The sequence below is a fragment of the Hemiscyllium ocellatum genome, chromosome 32 (genome assembly GCF_020745735.1).
Source record: "Hemiscyllium ocellatum isolate sHemOce1 chromosome 32, sHemOce1.pat.X.cur, whole genome shotgun sequence".
NCBI lineage: Eukaryota > Metazoa > Chordata > Chondrichthyes > Orectolobiformes > Hemiscylliidae > Hemiscyllium > Hemiscyllium ocellatum.
The window spans coordinates 10,366,538-10,388,562 of record NC_083432.1 but is presented as its reverse complement, the minus strand read 5'-3'; the positions used below and the strand labels follow the sequence as shown (position 1 = coordinate 10,388,562).

The window sequence follows — 22,025 nt, the reverse complement described above, 5'->3', positions numbered from 1 at the left end:
TTTTCATGACCTCAGCTCCACTTACTTGCCTTGTCACCATAACTCTAATTCCTTTATTGTTAAAAAAACTATCTTAACTTTAAAAACATTAACAGAATTAGCATGAACTACTTCACTGGGCAGGGCATTCCATAGATTCACAACCCTGAGTAAAGAAATTCCTTCTCAATTCAGTCTGAAATTTGCTCCCTCTTATTTTGAGGCTATGCCCTCTTGTCCTAGTTTCATCTGCCAGTGGAAACATCCTCTCTATCGTATATCTTCCTTTCATAATTTTAAATGTTTCTAGAAGATCCCTCCTCATCCTTCTAAATTCCAATGAATTTAATCCCAGTCTACTCAGTATCTCCTCATAAGCCAAACCCCTCAACTCCAGAATCAACCTAGTTAGCCTCCTCTATACCCCCTCTAGTGCCAGTGTATCCTTTCTCAAGTAAGGAGACCAAAATTGCATGCAGTATTCCAGGTGTGGCCTCAATAGCACCCTGTACAGCTGCAATATGGCTTCCCTGCTTTTCAACTCAATTCCTTTAGCAAAGAAGGACAAAATTACATTTACCTTCCTAATTACCTGTTGTACCCTCAAACCAACCTTATGTGATTCAATCACAAGGAAACCTAGGTCCCTCCGTACAGCAGCATGCTGCAACTTGTTACCATTCAGTAATAGTCAATTTTACTGTTACTCCTACCGAAATGGATGACTTCACATTTATTAGTTGCCTATAATAATTGTTCTTCTCTCTATCTCTCACCTTTTTGGGGTCTGTAATGCAGGCTCATGTAGTTTGACTACCACTTGTTAACTCAATTTTTTTACTATTTTTATCCACTCACTAGTGAGCTTCACTCACTAATTTCGGATGAGGATTCTGGGTAATCCAAGATGGAAGGATGGGAAAAACATAGAACATAGAAAAATACAGCGCAGTACAGGCTCTTCGGCCCTCGATGTTGCGCCGATCCAAGCCCACCTAACCTACACTAGCCCATTTTCCTCCATATGCCTATCCAATGCGCGTTTAAATGCCCATAAAGAGGGAGAGTCCACCACTGTTACTGGCAGGGCATTCCATGAACTCACAACTCGCTGAGTAAAGAATCTACCCCTAACATATGTCTTATACCTACCACCCCTTAATTTAAAGCTATGCCCCCTCGTAATATCTGACTCCATACGTGGAAAAAGGTTCTCATGGTCAACCCTATATAAACCCCTAATCATCTTGTACACCTCTATCAAGTCACCCCTAAACCTTCTTTTCTCCAATGAAAACAGCCCCAAGTGCCTCAGCCTTTCCTCATACGATCTTCCTACCATACCAGGCAACATCCTGGTAAACCTCCTCTGCACCCATTCCAGTGCCTCCACATCCTTCCTATAGTATGGCGACCAAAACTGCACACAATACTCCAGATGCGGCCGCACCAGAGTCTTATACAACTGCAACATGACCTCAGGACTCCTGAACTCAATTCCTCTACCAATAAAAGCCAGTACACCATATGCCTTCTTCACAGCACTATTTACCTGGGTGGCAACTTTCAGAGATCTGTGTACATGGACACCAAGATCCCTCTGCTCATCCGCACTACCAAGTATCTGACCATTAGCCCAGTACTCCATCTTCTTATTATTCTTACCAAAACGAATCACTTCACACTTAGCTACATTGAACTCCATTTGCCACCTTTCTGCCCAGCTCTGCAGCTTATCTCTCTCCCGCTGTAACCTGCCACATCCTTCTTCACTCTCAACAACTCCACCGACTTTCATTTCATCCACAAACTTGCTCACCCAACCTTCTAGCCCCTCCTCCAGGTCATTTATAAAAATGACAAATAGCAATGGTCCAAAAACAGATCCTTGCGGAACACCGCTGGTAACTGCACTCCAAGGTGAACCTTTACCATCAACTACTACCCTCTATCATCTTCCAGCCAGCCAATTCCTAATCCAAACCTCCAACTCCCCCTCAATGCCATACCTCTGTATTTTTGCAGTAGCCTACCATGGGGAACCTTATCAAACGCCTTACTAAAATCCATATACACCATATCTACCGCTTTACCCTCATCCACCTCCTTAGTCACCTTCTCAAAGAATTCAATAAGGTTTGTGAGGCACGACCTGCCCTTCACAAAAGCATGCTGACTATCCTTGATCATATTATTCCTATCCAGATGTTCATAAATCCTATCCCTTACAATTCTCTCTAAGACTTTGCCCACAACAGAGGTAAGTTGTGGCTGTAAGAGCTGCTTCTTTTTTGAGATATTTTTTGATGTTGGAGGTGATTACTTTGAATTCCAGGAACAGTAATTACTATTTTATAAGCTGTTGCATTGCTTTGGAACTTTGGGGGAGAAAAGATCAAAACTTTAAAACAAGGAAGAGAGGCAAAGCCAGAGACCGCATGGTCAGAGAAAGCAACCTACACTGTTGTCTGACACAGAAGTGAATCTGCACAGTTCAAGTATCTTTGGACATTAAAGTTAATTTAAGAAAAATTAACAAACAACAAAATTCATAGCTGACCTTGGAGGAACCAATGTGGGAGAGCTTACAGCTGAGGAGAAGCTAAGTGCATAGTTTTTAAGTGTAACTATGCTGTAAATCTACAATAGTGACTGGAGTAGGCTCTTTTTTGATTTTATGTTTTTTTGAGATGTCTCTTGATTCAAATTTTAAAAATATAAAACATGGGTACTAAGTTAGTCTGGACTAGTGCTTTTTAGACAGTAAGTGGTGCTGGTTTCTGGGTCTGTAGATTGTTAAGGAGCAAAGATGGCTTTTAGTAGAGTGATGTGCTCTTCCTGTTGGATATGACAGGTTCGGGAGAGTTCCCATGATTGTGTCTGCAGGAAGTGTCTTTGATTGCAAATCCTATCAGATCGCATGAATTGGTTAGAGCTGTAGTTAGAGGCAATGAGGAATTTACAGGAGTCGGGGGGTGCGATAGGTTAGGAAGGGAGAAAAACCACAGAAAGAGTCAGGTAGATGGCTTACCTCCAGGAAAGGTAGGAGAGGGAAACAGGGAGGGCAAAGGTCTACTGTGGCTATCCCCATCTCAAACAAGTATGCCGTTTTGCAAAACATAGGGGGCGATGGACTCTCAAGGGAATATAACATGAACAACCATGTTTCTGGTGCTGAGACTGGCTCTAATGTAATGAGGGGTATGTCAGGCTCAAAACAATCGACTGTGATAGGGGGCTATCTAGTCAGACGCACGTTTCTGCGGCCGGCAGCAAAAAATCATAATGGTGTATTGCCTCCCTGAGGCCAGGATTAAGGATATCTTAGAGAGGGTGCAGAATGTTCTCAAAGGGAAGTGGGACCAGCAGGAGATCGTTGTGCACATTGAAACGAATGATCTTGGAAGAGAAAAAGGTGAGATTCTGAAGTGAGAATATAAAAAAAGGCAGAAATTTAAAAAGGTGATCCTCAAGAGCAACAAGACCGGGATTAGTCCCGCTGCTACGAGCTAGTGAGGGTGGGAACAGGAAGATAAAGCAGATGAATGCATTGCTGAGGAGCTGGTGCAAGGGAGAAGTGTTCACATTTTTAGATCATTGGAATCTTTTCTGAGGTAGAAGTGACCTGTTTAAGAAGGATGGATTGCACCTGAATTGGAAGGGCACGAATATACTGGCAGGGAGATTTGCTAGAGCTGGCTTGGGAGGATTTAAACTAGTAAGGTGGGGGGCAGTGAGGGGTGTGGTGGGGGGAGGTGCCAGGGAAATAATGAGGAAAGAGATAAATCTGAGACTGGCAGAGTTGGGAAAAGGAGCAAGTCAAACAGTCATGGCAGGCATGTCAAAGTAGAGAATGATGTAGGACTGATTAATTAATTAATTTCAATGGTCTAACAGCGAAGGTGGATGAACTCAGGGCATGGTTACGAACATGGGGCTGGGATATCATAGCGATTACAGAGATGTGACTCAGGGATGGACAGGACTGACAGCGCAATGTTCCAGGATACAAATGCTACAGGAAGGATAAAGAAGGGTGGGGGGGGGGAGGACAAGGGGCGGGGGGGGGGGGGAGGTGCATGACATTTTTGATAACATTAAAGGGTTGACATTACAGCTGTACTTAGGGAGGACATTTCTGGGAATAGGTCCAGGGGACGCTGTTTGGATGGAACTGTGAAATAAGAAAAGGGTTGTACTACAGACCATCCCCCAACAGTCAGCAGGCAATTGAGAAACAAATTTGCAAGGGGATTGCAGTTATCTGTCAGAACAACAGGGTGATTATGGTAGAGAATTTTAACTTTCCAGACATAGGCAGGGACTGCCATAGTGTTAAAGGTTTAGATGGAGAGGAATTTGAACATTTCCTGATTCAACATGTGGATGTACCTACTAAAGAAGGTGCAAAACCTGACCTACCCTTGGGAAATCAGGCCAGGCAGGTGACTGAGACATCAGTGGGGGAGGACTTTGTTGCTAGCGACATAATTTGACTAGTTTTAAAATAGTGGAAAAGGATAGACTGGATCAAAATGATAAAATTTTAAATTGGAGGAAGGCCAGATTTGATGGTATTAGGCTAGAGCTTTCAAAAGTTGATTGGGGCAGATGTTCGCAGGGAAACGGGGTGGCTGGTAAATGGGGAAACTTTCAAAGATGAGACAACAAGACTCCAGAGAGAGGATGTTCCTGTTTAGGTAAGGCAAGTCCGGTCGGTGTAGGTAATGCTGGTTGACTAGAGAAGTTGAGGTTTTAGGTCAAGAAAAAGAAGGAAGCATAACTCAGGTTTAGAGAGCAGAGAAGTGTATGAAGGTACAGGAGTATACTTAAGAGAGAAATCAATTGGTCAAAAAGGGGTTATGAGATAGCTTTGGCAATCAGGGTTCAGGAGAATCCAAAGAGATTCTATAAATATATTAAGGACAAAAGGGTAACTAGGGAGAGAATACGGCTCCTCAAAGATCAGCAAGGCAACCAATGTGTGGAACCACACGAGATGGGGGAGATACTAAATGAGTATTTTGCATCAGTGTTTACTGTGGAGAAGGACTTTGAAGATCTAGAATGTGGGGAAATAAATGGTGACATCTTGAAAAATGTCGATATTACACGCGGAGGTGCTGGTGTCTTAAAACATATAATGGTGGATAAATCCCCAGGATCTGATCAGGCATTCCCTGGAACTCTATGGAAAGAGAGGGCAGCGATTGCTGGGTCCCTTGATAAGATATCTGAATCATTGATAGTCACAGATGAGGTGCTGGAAGATTGGAGATTGGCTAATGTGACGCCACTATTTAACAAAGGTGGTAAGCAAAAGCCAGGGAGCTATAGACTGATGAGCTTGACACTGGTGGTCGGCAAGCTGTTGGAGGGAATCCTGAAAGATAGGATTTACATGTAATTGGAAAAGCAAGGACTGCTTAGGGATAGTCAACATGGCCTTCTGGATGGGAAATCATGTCTCACTAACTTGATTGAGTTTTTTGAAGAAATAACAAAGAGGATTAATGAGGGCAGAGTGATGGACTTGATCTATATGTACTCCAGTAAGGTGTTCGACAAGGTTCCTCATGGTAGACTGGCTAGCAAGGTTAGATCACATGGAATAAAGGGAGAATCAGCCATTTGGATACAGAACTGGCTCAAAGGTAGAAGACAGAGGGTGGTGTTGGAGGGTTGCCTTTCAGACTGGAGGCCTGTGGCACAAGGGTCGGTGCTGGGTCCACTGCTTTTCATCATTTATATAAATGATTTGAGTGTTAACAGAGGAGCCATACTTAGTAAGTTTGCAGATGACACCAAAATTGGCAGTGTGGTGGACAGTGAAAAAGCTTATCTCAGAGTACAATGGGATCTTGTTCAGATGGGGCAATGGGCTGAGGAATGGCAGATGAGGTTTAATTTAGATAAATGTAAGGTGCTGCATTTTGGAAAGGCAAATCAGGGGAGAACTTACACACTCAATGGAAAGGTCCTGGCAACAAAAAGACCTTGGAGTGCAAGTTCATAGTACCTTCAAAGGGAAATAACAGGTAGATAGGATAGTGAAGAAGGTATTTGGTATGCTTTCCTTTATTCAACAAAGCATCTAGTATAGGAGTTGGGAGGTCTTGTTGTGGCTGGTTAGGCCACCTTTGGATTATTTTCATCAGAAACGCGGAGATTGAGGGGGCACCTGATTGAGGTCTACAAAGTCATGTTTGGTAAAGACAGGGTACATAGCAAGAAGGTTTTTCCCAGAGTGGGGGATTCAATTACTAGGGGTCATGAGTTCAAGGTGAGAGGGGAAATGTTTAAGGGAGATATACGTGGAAAGTTCTTTACGCAGTGGGTGGTGGGTAACTGGAACATGTTGCCAGTGGAGGTGGTGGAGGGCGGCATTATAGCATCATTTAAGATGTATCCAGACAGATACATGAACGGGCAGGGAGCAGAGGGATACAGAACCTTGGAAAATAGGCGACAGGTTTAGATAGAGGATTTTGATTGGTGCAGGCTTAGAGGGCTGAAGTGCCTGCTCCTGTGTTGTAATTTTCTTTGTTTTTTTGTTCTATTAACTCTGTTTCTCTCTCCTCAGATGCTGCCATAGATTGCTTGGTTTTTGTACATGATTAGATTAGATTACTTACAGTGTGAAAACAGGCCCTTTGGCCCAACAAGTCCACACCGACCTTCCGAAGCGCAACTCACCCAGACCCATTCCCCTACACCTAACACTATGGGCAATTTAGCATGGCCAATTCACCTAACCTGCACAACTTTGGACTGTGGAAGGAAACCAGAGCACCCAGAGAAAACCCACACAGACATAGGGAGAATGTGCAAACTCCACACAGACAGTTGCCCGAGGCTGGAATCGAACCTGGAACCCTGGTGCTGTGAGGCAGCTGTGCTAACCACTAAGCCACCGTGCCACCGCCGTGGAAGCTTGTTGAGCACAAATTGATTATCATATTCTCCTACATTACATCAGTGATGATTCAGGAGTATTTGTGGGTTACAAAATTTCCCCTGCATTTCAGTAAGTAAGTTTCCAGTAGGAGCCAATATTAACCTGATTCCAATCCTCATTTACAGTGCACTTTTCACCTTCTCTGTCCTGTTTACAAACATGTGTTTGCAAATTAATTTCAGCAATTATCAGCGAATATCTGAAATGCCTGTTTACTTGAAATAGGCAACTATTGCAAGTAATTATGAACTTTCATGCTACTCTGGCATGATTACATACTAGTGAAAAGTTTCTTTACAAGGCAATTATATTCGCACGGTAGCCGCAGGTGGAAGACGTAATTCAGTTCAGCCTTAACCCAACTAAATGAAATACGTAAATCTACATTCTCTTCATCGCATGATTAAATCATCATCTTCACTTTCTATCCAGAGAGAATCGAAACATGAAATAAGTACTTGATGAGATCTCTCTGAAGATTTGGTTGTTCCATGTTTAACCTTCTCACAGTGGGAGAATGCTAACCTACGCTTTAAGCCTGGATTTTAGGTCAAATCAACATTACTTTAAAAATGGCAGGCAGGACCCAATTTCAGGATTTTGAATTTGCTTGACAACTCTATTAGATCGCTATGAGGTTTTTAAAAAGAAAAATGTCAATTTTGAACACATCCTGAGGTCTGCTTTTATTGGTTATTCAAAAGTGAAGTCGCAGGTGGGCAGAGTAGCCAAGAAGGCGTTTAGTACACTTGCCTTTGATCAGTGTATTGAGTATTGAAATGAATTATCATTTTGTGATTCTACAAGACATTGGTTAGGCAACTTTTGAAGTACTGCACATGGTTCTGGTCTCCCTGTTATAGATTAAACCTGAAAGAGTTCAAAAAAAGGTTTACAAAGATGTTGCTGGGATTGGAGTGTTTGAGCCATAGGAATAGGCTACGACTATTTTCCCTGTAACATCGGAGGCTGAGGGGTGACCTCATAGAGGCTTATAAAATCAAGAGGGACATGGATAGAGTGAATAGTCAAGATAATTTTTTCAGGGTAGATTAGATTAGATTACTTACAGTGTGGAAACAGGCATTTCAACCCAACAAGTCCACACCGACCCTTCGAAAAGCAACCCACCCAGACCCATTCCCTTCACCTAACACTAAGGGCAATTTAGCATGGCCAATTCACCTAACCTGCACATCTTTGGACTGTGGGAGGATGTGCAAACTCCACACAGACAGTTGCCCGGGGCAGGAATTGAACCGGGGTCTCTGGCACTGTGAGGCAGCAGTACTAACCACTGTGCCACCATGCCGCCAAAACTAGGGGAGCCCAAAACTAGAAGGTACGGGTTTAAGGTTTGAGGTGAAAGATTTAAAAGGGAATTAGGGGCAACTTTTTCACTCAGAGGGTGGTGCATCTAGAATGAGCTGCCAGAAAAAGTGATGGAGGCAGGTGCAACTACAATATTTAAAGACATCTAGATGGGTGCACAAATTGGAAGAATATAGAGGGATATGGACCAAATGCTGGAGTTAGGATACCTCGTGGTCATGGATGAGTTGGACCGAAGAGGGTATTCCCATGTGCATAATCTGTGACTCTATGAATGGTTCTCCATGGGTATTGTCAGGATTGTAAAAAGAATTTCAGGCAGTATGGAGAAATATGAGGGGAGATGGAGTGACATGGGGATATAAGGAGGCATGGAGGTTTTAAAGCCATTTGGTGAAGGGTGGTAACTGGTTGGAGATGTTTGGAGATGCAGATTTGAAGGCTTAACAGATATTTTTAAAGCTGGGTCAACAACATAATTAAGCTCCCACCTCCTTGGTGGGAACATTCGTGGGCACGAACCTTTTCACAGGAGGTGGATCTGATAAGCTGGGACATTTCTCGACTCAGTCTTTCTACCTCTTCCACAGAAAAATACTCCAGCATCCTCAATATTTTGGCATGGGCAAAGTACTGAGAGATTGGAACCATATTAAGTGTATGAGTTTTGTTTTGGGTAGAGTGGAGATTAGTTTTTGCATCAAGGGTTGAGAAAGCGTGACCTTTTCTGCAAGCATAGTGCAGCCATGTCAACATTTAACAATGCGCTTGGTTACTAATTTTCGGGAAAAGGAGGTGAAAAGATATTGGAACATGGGGATACATAGGGAGGATAAGCACCGACATTAACCAGTTCAGGCAAACAAACTGATTCCCCATTGCACTTTCCAAATAGATTTCATTCTGTTCAAGCCAATATTTCCTAATTTTTCTTTGTTTATCCTCTACCATTCTACTGTTCAGATGGTTAATTGCTTCCAAACTGAAGATGACTGGGGATCAGCCTGTCTCTCTTCTATAATAGATTGTGACTGAACAAGCAAACCTTCTGAGAGATGAGGTGGAATATTAAAGGCTATGGGGCCATGAGGAGAGCGTGATTAGACTAACTGGGATATTAATATGTGTAGGATAGGTATTGATAAGGTGGAATGTGAAACGTATGAGTGTGTGATAGCTTTTGTCAGTAAATAAACAGAGATAGTCTGTTTCTGTCCTCTAACATTCTCCAATTGTATATAATATGTTGTAATTTTAGTGAAATGATTACCTGAAGAGACACAGAATGATCAGTGCCACACTGAGGAACAGGAGAGACAGACTGTGGCCAACTGTGTAACTTATCTTCACAGCCTGCAGAAATAGTCCCTGGAGAAAACAGATCATTAGAGCGGTCAGGAAATCCTAATGAAAGGATACTAACTCAACAATATAACAGCAGGAGGAACAGACTGGTCAATTGTAGCACCATGGTGACACAGAAAACATACTGTAAACATTTTTTGATTGATATTTCTAACAAAATGTGTTAGTCCCTCTCCAATTTTCTGATAATTTCTGTGACCAGAAGACCATTCCATAAACTACATTCCAATAGCCCCTCACAAGGATGGATATTGTTGCTGTATGATTGCGGGGGGGGGGGGGGGCATTTGTTAATGCTCTTGGGATGGGTTTAAACTAATTCAGCAGGGGGATGGGAACCTAAATTATAGTTTCAGTGTCCAGTTCAGTGATTTACTAAAGAAGTTTAATCTCTTGTCAAAAGGAATAAGGAGGCTTATGTTAGGATGAGACATGAAAGCTCAATTAGGGAGCTTGAGAGTTACAAGTTAGCCAGGAAAGACCTGAAGAGAGAGCTAAGAAGAGCCAGATGAGGACATGAGAAGTCATTGGCAGACAGGATAAACAAAAACCCTAAAGATTTCTATTAGTATATCAGGAATAAAAGAATGACAAGAGAAAGGTTAGGGCCAATTAAGGATAGTAGTGGGATGTTGTGCGTGCAGTCCGGGGAGGTAGGGGAAGCACTAAATGAATATTTTTCGTCAGTATTCACACTGGTAAAAGACAATGTTGCCGAGGCGAATACTGAGATACAAGCTACTAGACTAGACGGGATTGAGATTCACAAGGAGGAGGTGTTAGCAATTCTGGAAAGAATGAATGGGCCAGATGGGAGTTATCTTTGGATTCTCTGGGAAGCCAGGGAGGAGGCTGCAGAACCTTTGGCTTTGACCTTTATGTCATCATTGTCTACAGGAATAGTGCCAGAAGACTGGAGGATAGCAAATGTTCCCTTGTTCAAGAAAGGGAGGAGAGACAACCCTGGTAATTCTAGACCAGTGAGTCTTACTTCAATTTGGGTAAAGTATTGGAAAAGATTATAAGAGATAGGATTTTTAATCATTTAGAAAGGAACAAGTTGATTAGGGATAGGCAACACCATTTTGTGAAGGGTGAATCATGTATCACAAACCTTATTGAGTTCTTTGAGATGGTGACCAAATAGACAGATGAGGGTAAAGTGGTTGATGTGGTGTATATGGAATTCAGTAAGGCATTTGATCAGGTTCCCCATGGTCGGCTCTTGCACAAAATGCAGAGGCAGGGGATTGAGAGTGGTTTAGTGGTTTGGATCAGAGATTGGCTAGCTGAAAGAAGACAGAAGGTGGTGGGATGGGAAATGATCATCCTGGATTTCAGTTATTAATGGTGTCCTACTGTTGGGGCCACTGCTGTTTGTCTTTTTTATACATGACCTTGAAGAGGCATAGAAGGATGGATTAGTAAATTTGCGGATGACACTAAAGTCAGTGGATAGTGCTGAAGGATATTGAAAGTTACAGAGGGATGTAGATAGGCTGCAGAGCTGGGCTGAGAGGTGGCCAATGGAGTTTAATGCAGAAAAACACTTTGGAAGAAGCAACAGGAATGAAGAGTACTGGGCGAATGGTAAGATTCTTGATACTGTAGATGAGCAAAGTGACCTCAGTGTCCACGTGCATATGTCCCTGCAAGTTGCTACCCAGGGTTGTTAAGAAGGTATATAGTGTGTTAGCTTTTATTGGTAGAGGAATTGCGTTTCGGAGCCATGAGGTCATGCTGCAGCTGTACAAAGCTCTGGTGTGGCCGCACTTCGAGTATTAAGTACAGTTCTGGTCACCGCATTATTGGATGGATGTGAAAGCTTTGGAGAGAGTGCAGAGGAGATTTACTGCGATATTGGCTGGTATGGATCCTTATTTAATATGCATTGATCCATTGCTGGTATCTTATGAGGAAAGGCTGATGGACTCGAGGCTGTTTTTGTTAGAGAGAAATTGAGAGGTGACTTAATTGAGGAATATAAGATTATCAGAGGGTTAGATGGGTGGACAGTGAGAACCTTTTTCCTCGGATGGTGATGGCTAGCACGTGGGGACATAGCTTTAAGTTGAGAGGTGATAGATATAGGACAGATGCCATAGGTAGTTTCTTTACTCAGGGAGAAGTAGGGGCATAGAACACCCTGCCTGCAACAGTTTTAAGGGCATTTAAATGGCCATTGGATAAACATATGGATAAAAATGGAATAGCCTAGGATAGATAGTTTTCAGATTGCTTTCACGAGTTGGTGCAACATCGAGGGCTGAAGGGCCTGTCCTACAGCATAATGTTCTATGTTCTATGATTCAGTATTAAATCCTCAGACCCGAGAGACTATGCAAATCTTAGACCTCTTGTTACTGTTTTTGAATGGAAATGAAGGAGGCTGCATGGTCCATTGATGCAGTGGTTGTCTGCACCTTTCAATGGAACCAGCAATGGATCAATGCATATTAAATAAGGATCCTCGTGTTCATGATCACTTTGCCGAGTTGCTCCACGTGGGTCCCCTGCCCTTGTCTGTCCTGTGCCAGTAAAATTCTGTAAAACTGCCAGCAAAATGCTTTTTATTGGTTGATACTGATTGCCTGAACAATGTGATTCTCCCACACCCGGAGAATTAGAACATTTTGCAGCAGTCACGGAGAGCTGCCGCCAGAGCTGTGTACAACAGTGGGTGATGCAGTCTGTGTCTGCACCTTTCAGTGGATCAATGCATAATTTGTTGACATTGACCTACAACCAACCTAATCGCAATGATGGAGGAGAGGAAAGAAATATCAAACATTATAAATGAAATAATATAAAATAAAATACATGTAGTATAAAATTAGAGAAACAAGTATAAAAAAGAAGAATCATGGCAGATTTTAACTATCCCAAAATTAATTGGCTTTAAAAGGTATGAGAATAAGGGAATTGAGCTACATCCTTACTGGATCTTACTTAACCTAGTCCGTAAGAAACCCATTAAAAACGAAGATTTACTACGAGTCGCTGGGTTTTTAGATGCCTAGGAAATTAATCACTTGAATTCTCCCTACACCTCCCTGCCTCTATCTTTTGTTCTTTGTTTAAGACAATTCTTAAAACACCTTGTCTCAGTCGGTTCCCTCAACTCAGCACCGCCCTCCTAACCTGCAATCCTCTTCCTGACCTCTCCGCCCCCACCCCACTCTGGCCTATCACCCTCACCTTGACCTCCTTCCACCTATCCCACCTCCATCGCCCCTCCCCCTAGTCCCTCCTCCCTACCTTTTATCTTAGCCTGCTTGGCTCTCTCTCTTATTCCTGATGAAGGGCTTATGCTCGAAATGTCGAATTCTCTATTCCTGAGATGCTGCCTGGCCTGCTGTGCTTTGACCAGCAACACATTTGCAGCTGTGATCTCCAGCATCTGCAGACCTCATTTTTTACTCGAAAATTCTTAAAACCTGTCTTGTTTACTGAGCCTTTGGTCATTTGAGCTAACATTTCATCATTTGATATTGTGTCATAAAATACATAGAAAAAGGGAGATATTTTGGCAATAGTGACTAATATGATACACTTCAAAAGAGTAATTAAAAATTCTGTAAGTATAAGAAAGAACATGAATATAGGAACAAGAGGAAATCACTCAGCTTTTTAAGCCTGCTCCACCATTCAATCAGCTCTGATTTTAACCTCAGCTCTACATTCCTGCACATTCCTGATAACCCTTGATAACCAAAAATCTATCAATCTCTGTCTTAAAAGTATTCAAACATTCTGCATCCATTGCCTTTTGAGGAAGGGAATTCCCAAGTTTCTCAACCCTCTGAGACAATCTTTAACCTCATCGCTGTTTTAAAGTGTGACTCTTATTTTTAAACCGTGACCCCTAGCTCTAGATTCTCCCACACGAGAATCATTCTTTCCACATCCACTCGGTCAAGTCCCTGCATGATCTTATATGTTTCAGTTAAATCACATCTGACTCATATGAATACTTAGAGGACACAGGCCAAGCCTGTTCAGACTTTCTTGATAAATTAATCTGCATTGGAGTAATAGATTGGAGAAAGGCCAGTTCTGTGAGAATAGAACTGTGGATAATAAAATGGTTCACAATATTGCAATCAATGGGAAACATTCCAAATGGTTTTCCATGTCAAAGAAAAATATATCCTACTAAAAAATAAGAATAAGTTAACACCAATTAATTAATACCAAAGGGAAAGCTTGAGTGCAAAGAAAGTAACACAGATTTAAAGGGTCATGAAGAATTAAATTAAACAGTCAGGTTGAGTTCTCATGGTATAGGATTAAAAAGTTTGGAAAGTATGTTAAATCCATTTCAAACCTTGGACAGACCTTCCTTTTAATTCTGTTTGCGATGCTGGTGGCCGAAGTAAAACAGATAAAGAGGCAGTGGAGAGGGTGCAGATGAGATTTAAAATGGTAAATCCAGAAATGTAGCAGGAAGAATGAACAGACTGGGCCTCTTCCTTCTTGGAAAGCAGCCATTTGATTCATCTTGCTTGTACTGGCTCCTGAAAGAGCTACGCAACTAGCTCCACTCTCCATCCCAATCTCTACAGTCCTCTAACTTCATCACTTTCAAATATAAATCCTGCTTTCTTTGGTCACCTCCTATGGAACCCACCTCCACCACTCTCTTAGGCAGCGCATTCCAAATCCTAACAGCTTCTGAGTAAAGAATATTAGAATCATAGAATCCCTACAGCGTGGAAGCAGGCTATTCTGCCCATTGAGTCCACACTTGCCTTCCAAAGAATATACCATCTACACTCACCGACCCCCCCCCACCCCCCCCTCCCCACCACCACCACCCTATCTCTGTAACCCTGAATTTCCCATGGTTAATCCACCTAGCCTGCATATCTTTGGTATGTGGGAGGAAAGTGCAGCACCCTAAGGGGAGAATGAGCAAACTCCCCAGAGACAGTCACTCAAGCCTCATCTCACTCCTAGCTCTCTTGCTGACAATCCTGAAATTGTAAGCTTTGGTTACAGACATAAAGATATTTGAAAAGAACTACTGACCTCAACATCATCCTCCATGTTGCTCATGTTGATTCCGCATGCATCTGTGTAAGACTGCACCATCTCAGTCCAACCTTCATCAGTGCATTTCCTGCTCACATTCCCTACAGCAAAATCATTAGCACTGGGGTTAATAATGATAGACCGGGAACAAAAATCCTTATAAATTCAGAGCAACTTAGAAGAGCCAGACAGCTAACGTGAGTTACCCTGGATTGTACGTCCTTAAATATTATGCCATTTTGCAATTTTCAAGTTGTACACTTGATCTGACAACCAAATTCGCACCCAATCTGATTTGATTCCAAAGAGGTTGAAAGGTAACAGAATTAACCATTATCAGAAAGCCAAAGTGATTTTTGACAGATCCAGTAAATTACCATAATCAACTCACATTAGGAGCCTAAGGTAGTTAGACATGGGAAAGTATACCACAGCGATCAACTTGTTTGTTCTGTCACTATGGTTAATAGATGAATTCTTGGCAGTAGCCAAGAAACATTCATGAACCTTCTGATTGTCAGCCTGAAATACCAACTCTATTTCTCTCTCCAAACTTCTGCCTGGGCTGTTGGAATGTTTCCAACAGCTTCTTGTTTATTATAGACACTCAGCAGGAGTTTGCTTTGGTGTGAATGGATGTTTGTCAGCTTAGGCCTGGGGTAGTCATCCGAGAACACTGACTAAGTGATAAACAGAAGAGACTCTCCATTTCAATGGGATGCCAGTAAAAGTAACCATCAAGAGAAATCCTGCAGACGCTGCAAATCTAAAGTAAAAACAGAACATGTTAGAAATGTGGAGCTAGTCAGGCAACAAGTAATGGAGAGAGATGATGTTAATGTTTCAGGATAATGACCATCAGAGTGAAGAGGTATGGTGAGAAAGAGGGAATATGGCTTTGAGTTAGGGGGGTCAGCCATGATTATAATGAATGGTGGAGCAGGCTTTAAGGGCTAAGTGGTCTACTACTGCTCCTATTTTCTCTGATGGTGACTCAACATTCTGCTCTTTATAGAAGTTGCTGGATCCATTGTAAGCTTCTTGTTACATTTCAGTTATAGAGATGACTGAACGTTGTACTTTGCGATGTTACTAAAATTGGAATGAAGGATCAAGCAGGGTGAAAGAGTAAAAGGAAAGACCAGGAAACATGCTCAGAAATGTCATATTCAAACTGAATACTAAAATAAAGCTGAACATTGAGAAGTATGAAGGAGGTAAGCAATAAACTTTCATGGGATGAATGAGGGGCCTGGACAATGGCTTGGACACTGTTACTTGTGCTGTATTTTGGAATAAAATGTTAAACCCAAGAGTTGTTCACAGGTCGATGTTAAGAATTCCATGTCACTCTTCCCAGAAAAGCAGGCGAGGTGTTTTGGTGCCATTGCCAACATTTATTTCCTAGCCAACAAGCTAAAAATGTCAAAATTATCTGGTCATTTATTTTACAGCGGTTTGAGATCTTTTTTGGTGGAAATTAGTTGCTAGTTCCCCAAGTTACAAATGGTACTGCAGTTGAAAAGTATTTAAATGGCTGTACAGTGCTTTGTGATATCCAAAGCTGGAAACAGGTGCTACATAAATGCACATTCTTCTCTCTACACTGAAATCCAAGTTTCAACAAACCAAGGAGGTAAAACATAATGAACATGCAGTTCAGTTCAATTATTGGTCTTCATTTTATTAAATGTATAGAAATTAATGAGAGACCTTGAAATCAGTCAAGTGGAAGAACTGAATCACTTTTATGCAATGAAATTAAATTTCATACTTTCATCTCTTAAAAAAGTGTGTGATTATAGTGTTTACACAGAAACTGTCTGCGGGTTGAAAAAGTGTCTTTTGAAATGTACACTGGAGAAACTCTGCAGATCAGGTCTCATCTGTAGAGAGAAAGGTCACAACCTTTCACTAGAATGTTTGATAGATAGAAATATCCATAAGCCAAGTTGGAGTCAAGAACTGAAAACCTGAAGTCGCTAATTGTGAAGAAACAATGACCACTACAGAGCCCTGACCAAGTTATGACAGTTGTACACCTGCTCTCACAGTTCTCCCTCACATAACATGACAATTTTAAAACATCAAGATGGGGTCACAGAAGAAGAATATTTTGCGAAGCCCTGCACTGAACATTGGAGTTGGCGAGAGACAAGATAGCCCTGGAACTATATACCTTGGGTACCAGTTCTATGCAATCTGATAAGACCATGACACAGCTCCTTATGTCCAATCTAAGTAGCTACTTCGACAGTAAAGGTATAGCTAACAATTAACTTCATGTCTCCCCCAAAGCTTACACCTTCTGCCAAATTGTTAAACTCATTAATCACTTAAAGTTTTGATCCAACTCATGTCTCCAGGTATCTTGCCCCTGAGGTGACAATCTCCAATGGTGTTTCGACTCTCCTGATGGATGTGGCATTATCGCTGGCTGTTAATCCAAAAATGCATGTAATGTTCCGGGGACCCATGTTTGAATCCTGCCATTGCAGATTGTGAAATTTGAGTTTGATTAAAAATCTGAAATTAAAAGTCTAATGAGGACCTTGAAACTACTGTCAATTGTCAGGAAAAAAAAATCTGATTTATTTAAGTCTTTTAGGGATGGAAACTGTCATCCTTACATAGTCTGGACTATATGTGACTGCAGACCAACAGCAATGTGATTGATTCTTAACTGCTCTCTGGGATGGACAATAAATGCTGGCCTCAGCCAGTGAACAAATTCACAAATATAAAACAGCTGTGCATGTTTCTTTTTCATTTCCTTAGAAGGTGAGCCCTAGGGTTGGCATCTTCTCATGATGGTTCATTCCTGCCCTGTACCATCCTACCTTGTACCATCCTGCCCTGTACAATCTGGAGTGAAAAATTGATTTGTGTCACAGCTTTGAGGATGCAAATCACCACTAACCCCTAAACATCAAGATCACAAATTAAAATTTGTGTTCCCCTGTTTAAGCACTGTGCACTTGGGAAAATTTAAAACATCTGCTTGAAAAAATGAAGTACTCTTAGATGCACTGAAGAACTTCACAGCTGTGCTGTCCAAAATTACTGAGAATCATTACACACCATCTCCATGAACATACCAGACTGATATAAAGAAGAATGAAAAGGATTCAGGAATCAAAGAGTACTTCCCTTCCACTGCTATGGTAAGAATTGCTCTTTCTGGAGTTAGGTGTACAATATATACATTTGCATCAGCTCAAAGTTTGCTCCATTCCAGAAATTAATATCATGGGAATGTCATTAGTAAGTAGGAATACATCATAATCCACAATAGAATGAACTTGGTTTCAAGAGACTTAGATCCTCTTTGATACCTGCACCAAGATTGGGATCTATAGGAATATCCTGCATATTATCCAGATCTACAAACATGCCTGAACATAATTATAGGGTCATAAAGATTTACACACAGAGACAGGCCCTTTGGTCCAAATTGGTCCATGCTGACCAAAATGTCCATTCACACTAACCCCATTTACCTGCATTTAGCCCATATCCTTCTAAGCCTTTCCTATCCATGTATTTGTTCAAATGACTTTTAAATGTTGTTAATATACTGACATCAACCGCTTCCACTGGCAGCATACATCCCATTTGCATACACCCTCTGTGTAAACAAGTTGCCCATCAGGTTCACTTTTAATCCTTCCCCACTCACCTTGAACTGATGCCCTCTAGTCTTTGATTCCCCAACACTAGGAAAAGGACTGAGTGCATTCACCCTATCCATGCCTCTCATTAACTTATACAGTTCTGTATGATTAACCCTCAGTCTCCTATGCTCTAACAAAAAAGTCCTAGCTTGTTCAACCTCTCTTGAAAACTCAGACCATTGTGTTCTGGAAACACCCTTGCAATTTCTTCTGCACTCTTTCCAGTTTAATAACATCCTTCCAAAGCAAGGGGACCAAAAATGAACATGATACTCCAAGTGTAGTCTCACCAATATCCTGCACAACTGCAACATAACTTCTCAACTTCTATACTCAATGCCCTGACTGATGAAGGCCAGTGTGCCAAAAATCTTCTTCACTACACTGTCTTCCTGTCATGATTTGGAGATGCCTGTTGGACTATAACCTGGTGTTGTGTGATTTTTAACTTTGTCCACCTCAGTCCAACATCATTGATAATGATAACAAACAGCAATGGGCACAGCACCAACCCTGGAAGCACTCCACGAGTCACGGGCCTCCAGTCTGACAAGCATCCTTCCACTATTACCCTCTGCTACATACCATTAAGCCAATTATATATCCAATTTGCCAGCTCCCTGGATACCATGCGATCTAACCTTCCAGGGCAGCCTACAATGTATCAAAGATCTTACTGTAATTCATTTAGACTACTCTACCACCCTGCCCTTATCAACCTTCTTGGTTACTTCATCAAAGAGCTTGGGGCAGCAAGGTGGCTCAATGGACCCAGGTTCAATTCCAGCCTCGGGCGACTGTGTGGTGTTTGCACATTCTCCCCGTGTCTGCATGGGTTTCCACTGCTCTGGTTTCCTCTCATAGTCCAAAGATGTGCAGGTTAGGTGAATTAGCCATGAAAAATTGCTTATAGTGTTAGGTGCATTAGTTAGAGGGAAATGGGTCTGGGTGGGTTACTCTTCGGAGGGTTGGTGTGGACTTGTTGGGCTGAAGGGCCTGTTTCCACACTGTAGGGAATCTAATCTAAACTCTAACACATTTTTAAGGCATAATCTCTTCCAAACTACTCCTAATCAAACTCTGTCTTTTCTCTCCCTTTATTTAAAGGCGGGCTCCGAGTTTTAGGCCTCAGTCTCTCGGAAGACTTCGCGACGGCTGGTGGGTAAGTTTGGTCGTTTATTTAATAGTTGTAAATTTAAAGTTTTCCTTTAAAAAAAGCGGTAGCAGACCCGGAAGGCGCGCTAGGTTACCTGGGTATTTTTTTTTTCTCTCCCTTTATTTAAAGGCGGGCTCCGAGTTTTAGGCCTCAGTCTCTCGGAAGACTTCGCGACGGCTGGTGGGTAAGTTTGGTCGTTTATTTAATAGTTGTAAATGTAAAGTTTTCCTTTAAAAAAAAGCGGTAGCAGACCCGGAAGGCGCGCTAGGTTACCTGGGTAAGGTTTTTTTCTCTCCCTTTATTTAAAGGCGGGCTCCGAGTTTTAGGCCTCAGTCTCTCGGAAGACTTCGCGACGGCTGGTGGGTAAGTTTGGTCGTTTATTTAATAGTTGTAAATTTAAAGTTTTCCTTTAAAAAAAGCGGTAGCAGACCCGGAAGGCGCGCTAGGTTACCTGGGTAAGGTTTTTTTTTCTCTCCCTTTATTTAAAGGCGGGCTCCGAGTTTTAGGCCTCAGTCTCTCGGAAGACTTCGCGACGGCTGGTGGGTAAGTTTGGTCGTTTATTTAATAGTTGTAAATTTAAAGTTTTCCTTTAAAAAAAGTGGTAGCAGACCCGGAAGGCGGGCTAGGTTACCTTTTTTTAAGGAAAGCTTACTTTTAGAGGGATGGCAGTGCAGAGAGGGCAATGTTCCTCTTGCAACATGTATGAGGTGAGGGAAGCCATTAGCGTCCCTGCTGAGTACACTTGCAAGAAGTGCACCCATCTCCAGCTCCTCCAAACCCGTGTTAGGGAACTGGAGCTGGAGTTGGATGAACTGCGGATCATTCGGGAGGCAGAGGAGGTCATAGATCGGAGCTTTAGGCAAGTAGTTACTCCGAAAGTTCAAGATAGATGGGTGACAGTGAGGGGGAGTGGGAGGAGGAAGCCAGTGCAGGGACCCCCTGCGGTCATTCCCCTCAAGAACAAGTATACCGTTTTGGATACTTGTGGGGGGGATGACTTACCAGGGGCAAGCAACGAGGTTCAGGCCTCTGGCACGGAGCCTGGCCCCGTTGCTCAGAAGGGTATGGTGGAGAAAGGTAGAGCAATAGTTCTTGGGGACTCGATAGTGAGGGGTACAGACAGACGGTTTTGTGGGGGCGACAGGGACTCACGTTTGGTATGTTGCCTCCCAGGTGCAAGGGTACGTGATGTCGCTGATCGTGTTTTCCGGGTCCTTAAGGGGGAGGGGGAGCAGCCCCAGATCGTGGTCCACGTTGGCACCAACGATATAGGTAGGAAGAAGGGTGAGGATGTCAGACAGGCTTTCAGGGAGCTAGGTTGGAAGCTCAGAGTTAGAACAAACAGAGTTGTAGTCTCTGGTTTGTTACCCGTGCCACGTGATAGAGAGTCGAGGAATAGGGAGAGAGAGCAGTTAAATGCGTGGCTACAGGGATGGTGCAGGAGGGAGGGATTCCGGTTTCTGGACAACTGGGGTCCTTTCTGGGGAAGGTGGGACCTCTATAAAAAGGATGGGCTACACCTGAACCTGAGGGGCACCAGTGTCCTTGGGGGGAGGTTTGCTAGTGCTCTTTGGGAGGGTTTAAACTAACTCCGCGGGGGCATGGGAACCAGGACTGTAGCTTTAGGGTACAGGACCTTGAGTGTAGGGAGGTTAGGAATAATGCAACGATCTCTAAGGAGGGTGCCTGTAACCAGAAAGGCGGATTGAAGTGTGTATACTTCAATGCCAGAAGTATAAGGAATAAGGTAGGTGAACTTGCAGCGTGGGTTGGTACCTGGGACTTCGATGTTGTGGCCATTACAGAGACGTGGGTAGAACAGGGACAAGAATGGCTGTTGCACGTTCCAGGGTTCAAATGTTTTAGTAGGATCAGACATGGGGGTAAAAAAGGGGGAGGCGTGGCATTACTTGTCAAAGACAGTATCACAGCAGTGGAATGGACGATGGAAGAGGACTTGCCATCTGAGGTAGTTTGGGCTGAGGTTAGAAATAGGAAAGGTGAGGTCACCCTGTTAGGTGTTTTCTACAGGCCTCCTAATAGTCCTAGAGAAGTAGAGGATAATATTGCGAGGATGATTCAGGAAAAGAGTGAAGGTAGCAGGGTGGTTGTTATGGGGGACTTTAACTTCCCAGATATTGACTGGGAGAGCTATAGCTCGAGTTCATTAGATGGGTCGGTGTTTGTACAATGTGTGCAGGAGGGTTTCCTGACACAATATGTCGACAGGCCAACAAGAGGGGAGGCGATATTGGATTTGGTTCTAGGTAATGAACCAGGCCAGGTGTTAGACTTGGAGGTAGGTGAGCACTTCGGGGACAGTGACCACAACTCGGTGACTTTTACTTTAGTGATGGAGAGGGATAATCGTGCGCCGCAGGGCAAGAGCTATAGCTGGGGGCAGGGAAATTATGATGCAGTGAGGCATGACTTAGGTTGTGTGGATTGGAAAAACAGGCTTCAAGAGAAGAACACTAATGAGATGTGGGGATTGTTCAAGGAGCAGCTACTGCGTGTCCTCGATAGG

General features: G+C 42.7%; 1 protein-coding gene across 1 annotated transcript in view; it reads right to left on the bottom strand.

Annotated features, from left to right (window-relative positions):
- Positions 1 to 14,728, bottom strand: part of LOC132830745 (vasoactive intestinal polypeptide receptor-like) — a 56,946-nt gene extending 42,218 nt beyond the window's left edge. The window contains exons 1-2 of the mRNA XM_060848581.1: positions 14,666 to 14,728; positions 9,540 to 9,637 (exon numbers count right to left, since the gene is read on the bottom strand). Coding sequence (XP_060704564.1) covers positions 9,540 to 9,637; positions 14,666 to 14,728 — 161 coding nt within the window. The remainder of the gene's footprint in view (positions 1 to 9,539; positions 9,638 to 14,665) is intronic.
- Positions 14,729 to 22,025: the final 7,297 nt, after the last annotated feature.